Source organism: Plecotus auritus (genome assembly GCF_963455305.1).
Source record: "Plecotus auritus genome assembly, chromosome: 2".
NCBI classification, from domain to species: Eukaryota; Metazoa; Chordata; class Mammalia; order Chiroptera; family Vespertilionidae; genus Plecotus; species Plecotus auritus.
The window spans coordinates 170,407,510-170,423,683 of NC_137771.1; the positions used below are offsets into that span (position 1 = coordinate 170,407,510).

At 42.6% G+C, this 16,174-nt stretch overlaps 1 protein-coding gene across 3 annotated transcripts in view; it reads right to left on the reverse strand.

Moving 5' to 3' along the window:
- Nucleotides 1–15,433, reverse strand: part of HACD2 (3-hydroxyacyl-CoA dehydratase 2) — a 91,210-nt gene extending 75,777 nt beyond the window's left edge. Inside the window, exons 1-2 of one of the 3 annotated variants that reach the window (XM_080658296.1) lie at nt 15,212–15,433; nt 12,497–12,614 (exon numbers count right to left, since the gene is read on the reverse strand). In XM_080658296.1, coding sequence (XP_080514422.1) covers nt 12,497–12,614; nt 15,212–15,366 — 273 coding nt within the window. In that variant the 5' untranslated portion in view covers nt 15,367–15,433. Of the gene's footprint in view, nt 1–12,496; nt 12,615–15,211 lie in introns of those variants that run through there. The other 2 variants (XM_080658297.1, XM_080658298.1) reach the window with 2 other exon arrangements.
- Nucleotides 15,434–16,174: the final 741 nt, after the last annotated feature.

The following is a 16,174-nucleotide window of genomic DNA, read 5'->3' on the forward strand; positions in this document are numbered from 1 at the left end:
CTTTTGCCTGGCAGACTCTTCAACATAGACATTCATTCCACAAAGCTCCACCCTTCATTCCTACCTTGTCTCATTTCATGACCTCATTACAGGGATGTTCCTGGTCTAATCTCTAACTCTACATCTCTTTGAGCTCCAGGCCCACATTCCAAACTGCCTTTGAAATCTCCATCCAGCTGTACCAGCAGCAGTTCAAACATGGCATGCCTCAATGGTAAGCACATCAACCTCCTAGTCTCTCAGGTGCAACTATTCTTTCCTTCCTCTCAACCCCAAGTCCAACTGGTTTCCAAGTCCTGCCAATACTTCTGGCATCTCTCGTCCCTGTTATTTTTTAATTCCAGTGCCTGGGATGAGAATGCTATCTCTTCATCTCAATGGCCATCCAATGAGCCAATTAGGTTCTTCTAAATCCCCTTCTAATTAATCCTATATATAAGGCATTGCTTTAACCCTGGTGGTGGTGGTAAAGAAATAATTTGAAGCCATCTATAAGACTGATTTAATGACCAAAGCTTTTCTAAATGATAAGACTTATCAGCTATTGTAGTGCATTGTAGAATTACATTTCTCTAGCAGTCTTTGTGTTGTTTGACTCTAACAATTACCCTCGTAGATAGGCAGGACAGATATCTCTACATGTAGACGAGAAAACCAAGGCTGAGAGAGGCTGCACAACTTGCCCAAGGTAGTAAGTGATATCTAGAATCAAGAACCTAGGTTTTATTTCTACTCTATTGGTTTTTCTGTCATAGTATTTCCTTGTACATTATTAGTTTTATTATCTATAGAGGCCACAATTTGACAAGACTTAGCTTATCTAAAACATGCTTGATAAGAGAGCTCAAAAACTATTACAGTAGTCCCCCCTTATCCATGGTTTCAATTACCCAGGATCAACTGCAGTCTGAAAGTACTAAAAGGAAAAATCCAGAAGTAATTAATAAGTTTTAAATTGTGCACTGTTCAGAGCAGTGTGATGAAATCTCTCTATCCCACTCTGTTCTGCACAGGAAGTGAATCATCCCTTTGTCGGCATTTTCACACTGTATATGCTACCTACCAATTACTTAGTAGTCACCTGGGATATCAGATTAACTATTGTGATATCAAAGTGCTTGTGTTCAAATAACCCTTATTTTACTTAATAAGGCCCCAAAGCACAAGAGTAGTGATGCAGGTAATTCAAATATGCCTACGAGAAGCCATAAAAAGCTTCCTTTACATGAAAAGGTATATATGTATAGGAAAAAATATAGAATATATAGGATTTGGTACTATCTTCAGTTTCAGGCACCTACTGGGGATCATCCCCTGTGGACAAGGAGGGGGCTACGATATTTCACTAAGTTGTTTTTTGGGGAGCATACTGGGGAAAGCTTAGATTAAAAAATCAGGCTGCAAGAATTTGTTTATAACTAATAAGAGAAAAGAATTATTATTCTGCAAATCTTATAACCTTTTCCTAAAGAAAACACTGTTAAGAATCTCAAATGTATGAATATCACGAGATGAGCTGAACCTCCTGCTGCAAAGTTGAAGAAAGCGAAAAGATATACGTAGATTATTAAAATGAGGAATGGAAGACATGGATGAAAAGCATACTTGAAAACTTATTCTATCCATGTGTGTGGCAAGACATCCAGGCTGCTGATTAACAATAAGACTTTGCAGGAAAGGGTATATATAGTGCTTAAGAGCTATCATGTTTTCTTTACATGATGAATCAGTGGGTCTTACTCCTATTAGACTCAATCTCCCCTTTTTAATCACATATATTTTATAATGCCTCCTTTACTAACCTGAAGTGCAATTCATAGATGATATAACCTACCCACACAAAAAATTTCAGAAAAATATAATGTTCTAACTGATTTGTAAAGAAGAAATAAAAAAGAAAGTATTTTTTTTTAAATATGTATTTCAGCATATAAATATTTGGGGAGAACGTATGACATAATAAAGCAGTCAGATGTTTATACCAACTTATAATGAATAAGTTTAAATTTAAAAATATCAGAAACCACTTTGCAAAAATATAGTAAAACTAGAGGCCTGGTGCACGAAATTCATGCACTGTGGGGGTGGGGGGAGGTCCCTCAGCCCAGCCTGTGCCCTCTCGCAGTCCGGGAGCCTTCAGGGGATGTCTGACTGACAGCTTAGGCCCGCTTGGGGAGCGGGCCTAACCTGTCAGTCAGCATCCTTAGCGCTGCTGCTGAGGTGGGAGAGGCTCCCGCCACTGCCGCAGCACTCGCCAGCTGTGATCCTGGCTTCTGGCTGAGTGGTGTTCCCCCTGTGGGAGCGCACTGACCACCAGGGGCAGCTCCTGCACTGAGCATCTGCCTCCTGGTGGTCAGTGCACATCATAGCGACCGGTCATTCCACCGGTTCTCTGACATCCCCCGAGGGGTCCCAGATTGCGAGAGGGTGCAGGCCACGCCGAGGGCCCCCACTGGCACATGATCAGGGCAAGGGAAGGACATGGGAGGTTGGCCAGCCAGGGAAGAACTGTGGGAGGGCTCCAGGGTGTATCTGGCCCATCTCGCTCAGTCCTGATCAGCTGGACCCCAGCAGCAAGCTAACCTACCAGTCGGAGCGTCTGCCACCTGGTGGTCAGTGCACGTCATAGCAACTGGTTGACCAGTCGACTGTCTGCCCCCTGGTGATTAGTGCATGTCATAGCGAGCAGTTGAGTGGCCTTAGCAAATCATTAGCATATTACGCTTTGAGTGGTTGAACGGCCAACTGGACGACCAGACAGCAAATTAGGCTTTTATTATATAGGATAGTCTTGGTTGGGTAGCTCAGTTGGTAGAGTGTTGTTCCAATACACCAAGGTTGTGGGTTCAATCCTTGGTCAAGGCACATATAAGAATCAACCAATGAATGCATGGATAAGTGGAATAACAAATCCATGTTTCTCTTTCTCTCTACCTCTTTTTCTCCTCCCCTTCCTCTCTCTCTTTAAAATCAATTAAAAATTTTTCTAAAAGAGATAATAATGAAAATATGGAAGTAATTTTAAGTGAAGTGGAATAATATGCCAAGATAAATACCAGTCAAAGTAGAGAAAATGAAGAAGTACAATATTATTGCAAATCAGCTAGGTCTTATTCATTTATAAGTGTGGTGTCAAAATAATCCCATAGGATGGGGTAAATAATCATGGGATGGGATAAAAAGCAACTATCACAGAAAACATCCTTCTGCCTTGAAATCCTGCTGATATATTCAATCTGTCTAGCTTGTAAAAAGACCTTGGAATCCATTTTCCTTGATTAGTGTAATAAGGAATAGAAGATGGATTAGAAAACAATAACCAGTAATTCAAGAGGCAATAAAAGTAGTTGTATAATATGTTGGGGATAGCTTTAGGATAAAACATAAAAACGACAGCAATCCTCCAAAAGGCAGTAATAAGAAATATTACTAAAATAGTCCATATTAGAGAAATCCAGTAAGACCCCTGCATGTCTCCACTAACTTAATAACTAAAATCTTGAACAGGAAACTCAAATCTCCTGTTACATATTTTCAGTGTTTCATTGCGTTTGCAATAACAACACTATTGCACTGAAATCCTTTTCAACTAAATATGCAAGCTGGAAATGCTATAATACCTACAGAACAGAATGTGCCGAGTGAGCAAATTACTCAATTATTTGGAGATGACACCTTTATTTCATTTAGGTTCCCTCTTCATACCAGCTGTGGTAGGCAGAATTCTAAAGATAATTCCCCAAGATTCCTGTTCCTTGATTATGCAATTAAACACTAATCTAGGTATTTTGCAAATGAAATTGAAGTCCCAAATCAACTGATTTTAAGGTATGAAGATTATATGGGTAGGCCTGACCCCACTATGTGATCCCTTTTCAAGCAGCGATTTCACCAGCTGGTGGCAGAAGGGGAATTCAGAGATATTCAAAGAACAAGAAGGATTCTATGAGCCATTGTTGGCTTCAAAGATGAAGGGGGCCATATGCAAAGACTGGAGAGCAGCTTCTAGGAGCTAGGATGACCTCCTTTAGCTGACAGCCAGCAAGGAAATGGGGACTTCAGACTACAACCACAAGGAACAGGATTCTGCCAACAAGCTAAATGAGCTAAGACACAGATTCTTCCCAAAGCCCCCTGCGTCAGCCTGGCTGACACCTTGATTTCTGTCTTGCAAGATCCTGAGCAGAGAACCCAGCCTCCTGACCTACTGAACCATGGGCTAATAATAAATGAGAGTTGTTTAACTTGCTAATAAGTTTGTTAATATTTTGTTATGCAGCAATAGGAAACGAAGACAACAACCATCTTCTAACTTAATAAGCTTTTTAACTTCTCGTGAAGATGTTTTAGTATTAATATGTACTACAAGATTAACAATTTATATCTTTAGAGGGGTTAGCTTGGGGAGAATATACAAAGTTGGGGTGGGGGCGGGGATGCAGAACGAATCTTCACTGAGTTGGACAGACTTAGGCATTGTAGGATATCTAGCAGCATCCCTATCCATTGTGGTGATCAAAATACCTTCACAATTTTCCAAGGTGCACTCTGGAGGATGGGACTGCTCTTGTTGAGATCCACTGAGAATCACTGAACTAAACTAAGCATATTTCATTGGGGAAAAAAACTTAGAAGACTTGCCAGAGTCAAAAATCTCTCTTGAAATTGTGTAAACAGTTCTCTCCTCTTTTTGTCTTAAATCTTTATTGTTAAAATATTACATAAGTCCCCTCTTCCCCCACTGACCTCTCCCAAACCCCTCCCCAGTTCTCTCCTTTTGAACCCTTACATTTCAGCTACTAGCAATAAGCTAATTTTAAATTTTAACCTCAACAATACTGAATGCCACTTACCACTATAGGTTATTCAGAAACATCTTTTCTAAAAAATTTTTCATTGTTAGATTGGTCTTACTTTGCTCATTTACTATTATTCTTTACACTTCATTCTATCCTGAGAAACGCTGAAATATCTCATGAAATTCCATGTGGACACCTTCCAGTATGTACCATGGTCTAAAGCTGTACTGCCCAGCTGTTTGGTTGTTCAGATTCCACCAATACACATGTGCCTGTTTAAATTTAAATTAAAAGTAAATAAAATCAAAGTTTCTCTATCCCACCAGCCACATTTCAAAGGCTCAATAGCCACATATGACTAGTGGCTACTGTTAACAGACAGCACAAATTTGGAATGTTACCACTGCAGAAAGTTCCATTGGACAGTGTTCAAGACTTGGTTAATTTTAATTCTTTATTATATAACAGTTAAATATCCTTTGATAAAGTTCTTTCAAAGTTCCATTACTTTTTGTGTGTGTTTTAAAAATGTCTCCATCTGTAGGAAATCGCATGGTCTGTTACTAGAAAACTAATGCTTTCTCCTGGCTTCTTGTGGATTTTTTAAGTCTTTAAAGTCCAAGGATCCAAAGTGTTTTACTATTACATTTTAAGATCTTCTCTTTTTTTGTTGGAAATCACTTATCTTTGTTTTAAGTTTAAAAATTTAACAAATAGGTGCCTAGAAGGGAAGGGACTTCTTTTCTTCAAAAACAGCTCCTATGTGGAACTCTACATGCTCTCAATAACTATAGTGTCTTTCAGTTCAGAAAAGTTTTCTATAATTTTCCCCGATTACTTATGAATTATACATTCCAACCTTGTCTACTTCTGGTAGCCTAATTGACAGTTTGCATGCCCTCAATCTGTTTTCTAGATACACTGGTTATATTGCCTTATTAGTCTACTGAGTTTCACTACTTTTCTATATATTTTACTTTTCTGTTGTTCAAATTCCACCAATACACAATATCTCTGATGTGCTTGGCCCTATTATTTTGTAATGTTCTCTTTTACATTTCAATGGTGAACTGAAAATTTCCAGTGGCTTCCGCTCTGTAACCTACTTTATCTGAGACCATAACTGGTAACTCCTGCTTTTCTTGAATATTCAATATCAACTATCTCTCTGCACTGAGGCCTCCCTTCCTGCCCTGACTGCCACCATCAATATTTTTAGTTCTTTTTAAATTTCAGCACATTCCTTTCTATAGCCACTAACTTCTTACCTCTTTTAATACCATAACAATTTGCTTCTATGAACCTCAGTTGTCAAGAGTGAGGCCTGTGTGGGTGGGCTCCTGTTTCCCACAGGCTCCCCTTTCCCTTCTAGTGTTGTGACACTTATTAATTATACCCAAGTTCTATTTTCCCTCTGGTTTTCATGTTGTTTTTAAAGCTGGTTTGTCTAGGTTTGTTGTCATTCCTGCCTGTGTTAGCTATTTCCATTATGACTTGCTCTGCTGGCTTTTCAGAAATCTCTCTTTGAGGTCTGTTTTCTCAAATCAAGTCTTCAGAATAAAAACGTAGTTCTGAGAAAGACAAATATCACATGATTTCACTTATTTGCGGAATCAAATGAAAAAAATGTATTGACCAACAAAATAAGACCCGAAGCATGGAGGCATGAACAGACTGACATATCTCGGTGTGGGGGTTGGGAAGAAGAGAAGAGATAAACCAAAGAACTTAAATACTCATGTGCATAGCCCATGGACACAGGGGCAATAGGGGGTGAAGACCTGGGGGTGGGTAAGGGCTGTCAATCAGAGGCACATCTAATCATAAGTATTTGAAAGTGTCTGCTCCGATTACGGTCTTATGTTAACTAAACATATTCAGAAGTCTGAATTCTCTTAAAAATAAATTTAAACTGACATAATGTAGCATCAATCTACTAATTTCTAAATTTTCACTCTACTCTAACAAAGCTGAAAACATAAGAATCTGTCCTTACCCCTGAATATCATGAATCCAAAATAAGAATGAAATAAAAAGAAAACTTATCATTATAGGTCATTATAGATTAACTAGAGGCCCGGTGCACGAAATTCGTGCGCGGGGGGGAGGGGGGGATGTCCCTCAGCCCAGCATGCACCCTCTCCAATCTGGGACCCCTCGAGGGATGTCCAACTGCCCGTTTAGGCCTGATTCCAGTCACAATCCAGGACTGCTGGCTCCCAATTGCTCACCTGCCTGCCTTCCTGATTGCCCCTAACTGCTTCTATCTGCCAGCCTGATCACCCCCTAACCACTCCCCTGCCAGCCTGATTGATGCCTAACTGCTCCCCTGTCAGCATGATTGCCCCTAACAGCCCTCCCCTGCAGGCCTGGTCACCCCTAATTGCCCTCCCCTGCAGGCCTGGGTCCCCCCCAACTGCCCTTCCCTGCAGGCCTGATTGCTCCCAACTTCCCTCCTCTGCTGGCCTGGTCACTCCTAACTGCCTTCCCCTGCAGGCTAGATCACCCCCAACTGCCCTCCCTTGCAGGCCTGGTCCCTCCCAACTGCCCTCCCCTGATGGCCATCTTGTGGCAGCCATCTTGTGTCCACATGGGGGCAGGATCTTTGACCACATGGGGGCAGCCATCTTGTGTGTTGGAGTGATGGTCAATTTGCATATTACTCTTTTATTAGATAGGCTAGAGGCCTGCTGCACGGGCGGGGGCCAGCTGGTTTGCCCTGAAGGGTGTCCCAGATCAGGGTGGGGGTTCCCTTGTGGCATGGGGCAGCCTGGGCGAGGGGCCTGTGGTGATTTGCAGTCTGGCTACACCCCCCAGTGACCCAAGCGGAGGCCCTGGTATCTGGGATTTATTTAACTTCTATAATTGAAACTTTGTAGCCTTGAGTGAAGGCCAGGGCCAGCCAGAGTGGGTGGGAAGCTTGGCTTCCTCCATTGCCGGGGAAACCCAAGCCTCCTGCTCACTCCGTGGCTGCAGCCATCTTGGTTGCGTTAATTTGCATACTTGCTCTTGATTGGCTGGTGGGCATAGCGGAGGTATGGTCAATTTGCATGTTTCTCTTCTATTAGTGTAGACTAGAGGCCTGATGCCCGAAGATTTGTGCAAGAATGGGCCTTCCCTGACTGCTGGCACCGCCTTTGCTCTGGCTGGAGCAGCCTTTTCACTCTGACCCGGAGCTGCCTTTCTGCCTTCTCACATTGCCCAGAGACCCAGAGCAGCTGGGGCGATGCGGAACGCCTGTGTTGTCACCATGGCGATGACACAAGTGTCCCGCCCCGCCCCCGGCTGCTCGGCACCTGCACATGCAAATTAACCCGCCATCTTTGTTGGGTTAATTTGCATACTCACTCCTGATTGGCTGGTGGGCGTCACAAAGGTATGGTCAATTTGCATCTTACTCTTTTATTAGTGTAGATGGCATTTTTAAAAGACAGAGAGATTCACAGACCATAAAAATCACCCATTTAATACATTTTGGTGTCTTTTAGTAAGCTCACCAGGTTGTATGACTGTCACCACTATCCAATTCAAGAATATTTTCATCACCTTAAAAAGAAGGTACCCATTAGTAGTCACTCCCCACAACTCCTGGCAACCAACAAGCTACTTTCTGTCTCTATGGGTTTGCCTATTCTGGACATTTCATATAAATGGAATCACACAATGTGGCTTTTTGTGTCTGGCTTCTTCCTTTCACATAGCACGTTTTCAAGATTCACCCATGTTATAACATGTACCAGTAATTCATTCATTTTATGGTACAGAGACATCTCACTTTGATTATACATGATGGCATCTTTAAATATGTTTTTGCTACCTATGTTAATTAGACCTCAGAATTACTCAATACTCAGTGCAACACACACTGTATTTGTTTACACATTGATCTCTTGGCCCACAGATTACCAATATTTTACTTTCTGTCAATTTATAAATCATCTCATACACTATCACCTTCCTTGTATTGTATCTCAGTACTTTGTAAATACTGCTTGGGCTTTCCACCTAACACCCCTTTTCTAGAAATTGCCCATCCTTTCCAACTTCTATATAATTAATGTAACCTTGCTCCTGTATGCATGTGATTGGTCCAGGAATAAGCTCCTGATTCAAGCTGGATAAATTAGGCCCTTCAATGGGAATGTGGAATTGGGGATAAGATTCAGTTTCCAACTAGCTGCTCTCTTAATTGCAAGAACTGCAATCTCAGGGGCTTTTCTGTTACCATTGTCTGCCATGTAGACTAAGAAACCAAAAGAACTAGTCTGCAAGAAGACAAGAAAGAATGAGAGACAAAGAGAGCGAGAATAGCAGAGGTAAGGGACTGAGCCAGAACTCCTGGGTTCCCTATGTGCTCCAGTCCCTGACTGCAGGCCATTCCTAGGGCCCAGTGGCATCCCTGCCCTTGGATTCCATGGAACATCCTATATCTTATCATAAATCTCCTTTATTGTATAAGTTAGTTAAGGAGGTTTCTGTAATTTCTAGCCAAGGAACCTATTATAATCATTACCCAGTAGGATTTTAAGCTTTTTATTAGCAAAGGCTCAACATCCACAGCACCCATTACAGCGACTCAAACACATACTTATTTAAATTATTACCCTTGGAATAATTTGAAAAAGTTTTCTATAAAAAATACTCAAGACGTCCTTAGATGACTATGAACAAAAAAATTAGAAAAGCTATATTATTGTAACACCAAATCAATATATCTTTGCACCCATTTTGCAAAAAAAAAAAAATCATATAATTTCCTCAGGAACCAAATTGTCTTTTTGTATAACACCACTACATGCCCATTTGCACTTGCTTGGAAAATGTTTCAAAATCTTTTAAAAGGCAGTGCTGTATTTTCGTAAGATTTGAAGTTCCTGGAGAACAAGTAATCTCTATTTGCTTTTCAAGCAAACACACAAAGAACCTTCTAAATATTCAGCGTAGTGACATAATGAGTAGCTGACCTCCCTGCATTCATTTTCTCCGCCTGTAAACAAGCTATACTATCAAGCACTAATAGTTCCCATAAGGATAACTCACCTTTAAATACTATGCACATGTAATTATTGTACAATGTAAGTTGGGGGGACAATATAACACTCCTCAAGTGACAACACAGGAAGTGTAGTTTACTAAGCCTCCTTTGTTGCCCCAGGCTGAGGAGTCCCCTGCAATCACTGCTAATTCTTTGCATATTCCTGGGAATCTTCATTATGCAGAGTTCTTTTCCCAAAAAATCAAACCCAGGATTTGCCACCTATTTGCTTCTCAGTGGGAATAACAGAGATGAAACCAAAAATTCAAATTATTTCCTTAAATCCCTGTTTAAAATTCAATAGGAATAGCCCTGGATTAATCCTTCAAAGTCTAAGATTTGATTCCTGAGTGGATTTTGTATCACACTATTTAATGTCACCATCTTTCCTAAGATATACTTACATTTTAAAAATAATATCTCCAATATTATAAAGTCTTACAGAGATAGAATCCCCTTTAAATTATTAAAGTATTCCAACTTTTTTTTTTTAATCCACACCCAAGGATATATATTTATTGACTTTAGAGCAAGGAAGGGAGAGGGAGGGAGAGAAACTTCACATGTACCCTGACTAGGGATCGAACCCACAAACCTGGGTATGTACCCTGACTGGGAATCGAACCCATGACTTTTCAGTGTACAGGACAACACTCCAACCAACTGAGCCACACTGGCCAAGGCAAATTATTCCAACTTCTTACTATATTAAGAACTGAGTCAGTTTCTAATGGTTTTGATCCCAAATTTGCTTCTTTATAGCCTGACAATATTGTGTTGACCAAGGCTCTGGAAGACAAAGCACTACTCAATGACTATTGCCCCCTTCCAAAAAAAATTCAAGACTCTAAGTTAAAAAAATGGCCCACACTAGGATATGCTGGTTTCCCCAGACTCAAACTATTTGGGCAGGAAGGAGCTTTGGAAATCTAATTATTTTAACCTAATTATTTTACAAATGAGAAAATGGGATGAACAAGAGGTAAATGACTTGCCCAAATTCACAGAGTAAGTGGGTAAAACCAGCATTCTTAGAATACAGGCACTCCAACTCCAGCTGAAACTCATTTCATCATACCATCTACCAAAAATGTGTAAGTATAGACTGTATTGAAATCTCTCTGCCTCCTGAGAGGAAAGAACAAAAACTACAGTTTTCTGCTTACAAATGAGAGGGTGAGAGGTTGAGGTATCACATCTTATTTCATGGAAGTAAATGTTTTCTTAAAAATCCTTCCGAGCCCTAACTGGTTTGGCTCAGTGGATAGAGCGTCAGCCTGCGGACTCAAGGGTCCCAGGTTCGATTCCGGTCAAGGGCATGTACCTTGGTTGCAGGCACATACCCAGTAGGGAGTGTGCAGGAGGCAGCTGATCGATGTTTCTCTCTCATCGATGTTTCTAACTCTCTATCCCTCTCCCTTCCTCTCTGAAAAATCAATAAAATATATATTTTAAAAAAAATCCTTCCGAATGTTATAATGGGCTTGCCCTGTAGGCTAAGTAAAATGAAACGAAATACCAGATCTCTTCAACCAGGTTTTTCACCATAATAAACTTTTGGTAGCTATTTATTGACTTTGTGTGCCCAAAGCTATCCCCATTTCCCCTTTCCTAGACCTGCCAAATCACTGGCAAGAGCGACTGGTCTAAGCAAGGCCAACCAGAATCCTTTCCTAGAACTGTGACACAGATGCTGTGAAAATAAACCCCCTCCCTGTTTCCTACCATTTGGAGAAGGCAGTGTGCAGGAGGGTCTAAACAGGGGTGGGCAAACTTTTTGACTCGAGGGCCACAATGGGTTCTTAAACTGGACCGGAGGGCCGGAACAAAAGCATGGATGGAGTGTTTGTGTGAACTAATATAAATTCAAAGTAAAGGAGCGGAGGGGAGAGCAAGAGAACCCTCCGCTCTTTCGGCTCCGCGGGCCGGATAGAACAGCCGAACGCGGGCCGTAGTTTGCCAACGGCTGGTCTAAGACTAACATTCAACGAGAAATAGAGATACGCAGAGAGAGAGAGATGGGAAGAGTGTGGCAACATCAAATCCTTGGTTCCCACTGCTGAGCTGGTTCCTTTGATTTTTGTAAGTTAAACCTGTATTTTTATCAACCACAGAAACTGGTAAATTCCTTTTTTGCTTAAAATACTTTGAATTGGGTTTCTGTCACTTGCAGCTCCAAAATCCTATACTGACCCCACGTTACAGGATTGGAGATACATTACCTTTAATAGAGGAAAATTAATAAGCTTTTGTCAAAAATTTTTTTACATTGGATGACTTTGAACAGGTTCTACTATTTCTTACATCTACCACTCCTAACATTCTATACCCAACGATTTCCTGCTTCCATTATATGCCTGCCCCTCAAAGTATCTGAGTTTGCTAAGACTTCCCTAAGATGTCCCTAGAAGCTTAAAAAAACCCCAGTATAAGCTTGTTTCATTTGACTTCCAACAGAAGTAGAATGTAAAATAGATTCCAGGTAATACAACTTAAATGAGATTGTACTTTATCTAGAAATCACCATTATAGTACACTATAAGGCAAGTCTTCAAAATTTAAAGCAAATCCAACAGATATGGCTACTTCACTATAATTTAGTAGCATGTTTTTTCTTTTATAAGAATAGAAATCAACAACAACAACAAATCTCAGGACCTACCTCCAATAAGGCTCCAGTTTGGAAGAATTTCAAAGGCTTTTCAATGGAATAATAAAGGCTATGATAACTACCCTTAGCCAGGTATGCTCTCACCAGACCAACTGCTATAACAAGCCATCTAAGATAAAGAGAAAAAAGAGCAATCAGAAAAAAATAAATAAAGGTAATTGGGATTTAAGGCAATAGGAAGAGGTAGTAACAACAGATATTGCTAGAGGTGACTTCAAGAATCAGTGTCCTGGATTTATCAACTATACTTCTCAAATGCCAATTGTGCGTTTTATCAACTATAACTCTTAAATGCCAACGGAAATGTTGCTCCATACCAAGAGTGCTCTGCAAAAGCACAGTGGCACCTCACCCATCTGGAGCTCGGCTTTTTTGCAACAACCTTGCCTGTTGAGAACAAGGCCAAAATGAAGGGAATAAGCTAAATTAGTCCCTGAGCAGCTAAAGTAAGTGCCAGAGAGTCTAAGACAAGAGGGAAAAAAAAGTGTTAAAGGAAAAATTTAAATGGATTGTGTAGTAATAATGGGTGGAGAGATGTTTTAAGTCATTTTTACAAGTATCTCCCTGGAACAAAGCCATATCTTAAAATCTATCCTTTTTAAATTGCAAATGAAATAAGGATATGTTAAATTTTTTTAAAGAGTAAAAGGGTTTTTTTAATTTGAATTTCCCAAAATCAATTCATTGAAGAAATCCAAATCAATACCAAAAGCAAAACAGGAAAGCACTTAGGTGTATGTAACTGTAAATGTTACATTTCTGTTCTGCTGTCCTTTTCAAAAAAATAAATTTCTCAGGCCCAGAAATTTTTTTTCATTTAGGTTCCATAATAAAATGAACAGACCTTTATTAAGGTATGTGTCCTTGAAGGCAGTAATAGATTTACCTATATGTAAAGTCTCAACTATGTGTTGCAGTATTGTATGTTATTTCTACAAAATGTCAAAGACATCAAATAGTCTGTAAAAGAAAAAATGAACTCCTTAATGGTGTCATGCTGTACCTAATTAAAAAAAAAAAAGCTTACTGTACTCTCACAGTTCTAATTTCTCTTCCTAGATATCACTCCTTACGCTCCATCCCCTTCTCTACATTCACTGTCCAGGAGTAATGAGTTATTTTCTTCTTCTCCAATGTACCTTAAAATCCCTCTCCAGGTCCAATGTTCTCATCAATGCCCTTGGCTAAGGCAAGGATTTTACATATAAATATAAATACACACAGAGTTCTGAATAGTCTTAAGATCACTGCGGCCATTTATGTGACAAAGAAAACTTGCATCTGTAATATTTCTTCATTGGCCTGTGTGTTCTAGATATAGATCTAACACAAACTAGTTCGGTGACCTCAAGCAAGTCACAACTTCTCTGAGCCCAGGTTGCAACAGTGGCCATTTCTAATACGAGCAATAAAGCCCATGATCTTCCCAAGATGTTAATACAGCATTTGTGTTTAAAAATGGGCATGGGGAAGGGGGAAAATACATGTACACTTTTTACTTATATCAGCATGTGAAGGATACACAAAGTAAGCTGCCCCCAGGGTTGGGGTCTGGGTGGAAGGAAAGGCTGAGAGGGAAGATTTTCACTGTATGCCCTGTATATAGGGAGTCCAGAAATGTATACGCACACTTTGAATAATTATAAAGGTGGTGTTTATTAAAATACATTTCATTTTCAAAATTGAGCTATCAGCTGTTAGTGTGCATACTTTATTTGGGACACTGTATATTTTAAATTTTGCACCCGCCATTGCAAAAATAAATAAAAATGGATGTTCACTATACAGTTCTTTCAAGTTTCCTGTATGTTTGAAAATTTCATAATAAAAAGGTTAAGGAAAATATTTTACATATGAATCAAATTTAAAAATATGTAACCAATAGTCTGATCCTGTGATCCATCTCACCCAAAATCTTGGGATCAAAGACTTGGAGGAACCTGGGAGAGCCCAACTCTTTAGTTTTGCAGGTGAAAAAAACGGAGACCAAGAGAAATAAAGTAATTTATCCAAGGTTGCACAACTAGTTAGTGTCAGAACTAGAAGCAAACCGTCGCCGTGACAGGAATGGACCGACACGAGGGAGAAAGGAGAGGAAGTAAACCGTTCGGTGGGTGTATTCCCCTCCTCCCCAGCAGCTCTGCCTTCCACCTCCAGCGCCTTCCCCACCCCAATCCAGCCTACAAAAGTCTAAACTCGTCTAAAGCACAGCTCTGCTCATGTCACTGGTCAAAAAATTTTGAAAGCTTTCCCATTCTTTCAGATTATATAGGGCTCAGCCTGGATTTTGAAAACAGCCGCCTAAAGATACGGTCACTCTGCAGCCACAGCTTTTTCCACCCCCTCGGGGGAAACAGCCCGCCGTACGTGCCTGGCCGCCTGGGCTCTCCGCGCCGCAGGGTCGCCCTGCACACCGCCCCCCACACCTGGAGGTGACCAGCCCACCCGGCCTCCGAGGCCCTCGGACCTGCGCCTGGGCAGCCTGCCCCGCGCCCCGTGGGGGCCCCGAACTCCAGCTGGGGGCGCACCCGCTGACTGGAAACTCGCCGGGCCCCCGCCCAGGCGGGAGTCGGGGCAGCGCCTGGGCGCCGGGTCCCGGGCCGCCAGGCTGCGCTGTGCACCGTGGGCCGGGCCTGGCCGCTCCGCCCGCCGCAGAGCCCCTCGCCGGCCAGGCTCGCTCCCCGCCTCACCGAGCCCCAGCCTCACCCCGCCGTCATCACCACATTGTAGATGACCAGGTACGCCGTGGCCAAAGGCCCCGGGCCCCTTTTCTTCCGCGCGCCGCTGGCCTCGCCGGCCCCGGCCCGGGCCCCGCCGCCCCCATTCCCCTTGGTCGCTGCAGTCGCCGCCGCTGCCTCCATGTCAAGTGCCCAGAGCTCGCTCTCAGCGAGAGCACCACCGCCCGCCCGGACTCAGCCCTGCGAGGAGGCGGTGGGAGGGGCGGGAGGCGGGGCTGAGGCCGCGGGGCGGAGCGAGGGACCGCGCCCACGGTGGCCGCCATCTTGGAGGAGGGCAAAGACGCTCCAGCGCTCCCTGCCAATCGGTTCACCTCCGTCGCTACCGCCATCTTGGATCAGGGCAATCACCGCCTCTTTCCCGCGCCCTCTACTAACCTCCGGCGCCATCTTGGGTTAGGTCCCCATCGCCTTCGGCCGCCCTGGTCAGTGCTCCCTGTTTCTGCCATCGGGATGCTTTGTCTTCTCTGCCTATTCTCTCATCTGTAACTTCCGCCTACATGTTGGATCAAGAAAATGATGCTTTCGTTCTGTCTTCTTATCTTGACTTCTCCCAACGACCCTATCTTCACTTCTATGTAGCGATAGAGGAACCTGCCATAGAGTCAGGAGGCTGGCCGGGAATAGCACTCTGCCAGGTGCTCTCTGCCCCTTAAGCGGTAGCCAGGTTGAAGATTGTGTCCTAAGGTGTCTTCCCTACCCTTTGGTTTTAAGTTACCGCAGAGGATGTCAGCGAGAAGTGTGCTCCTGCTTTCCGGTTAAAGTCACCCCTCGCTCTCCCGCGAGGGCCTGGAGAGCGCTCAAGTGCCTCTTCCAGCCCCAAGGGGCGTGGGCTCCCGGTGGCCGAGCTGCGAGGCCCACGGCCAGGTGGTCGGGAAGGCGAGGAGTGGCGGAGCGCACCCCCACAGCGGCCCCAAATGGAGGGATGCTGGCT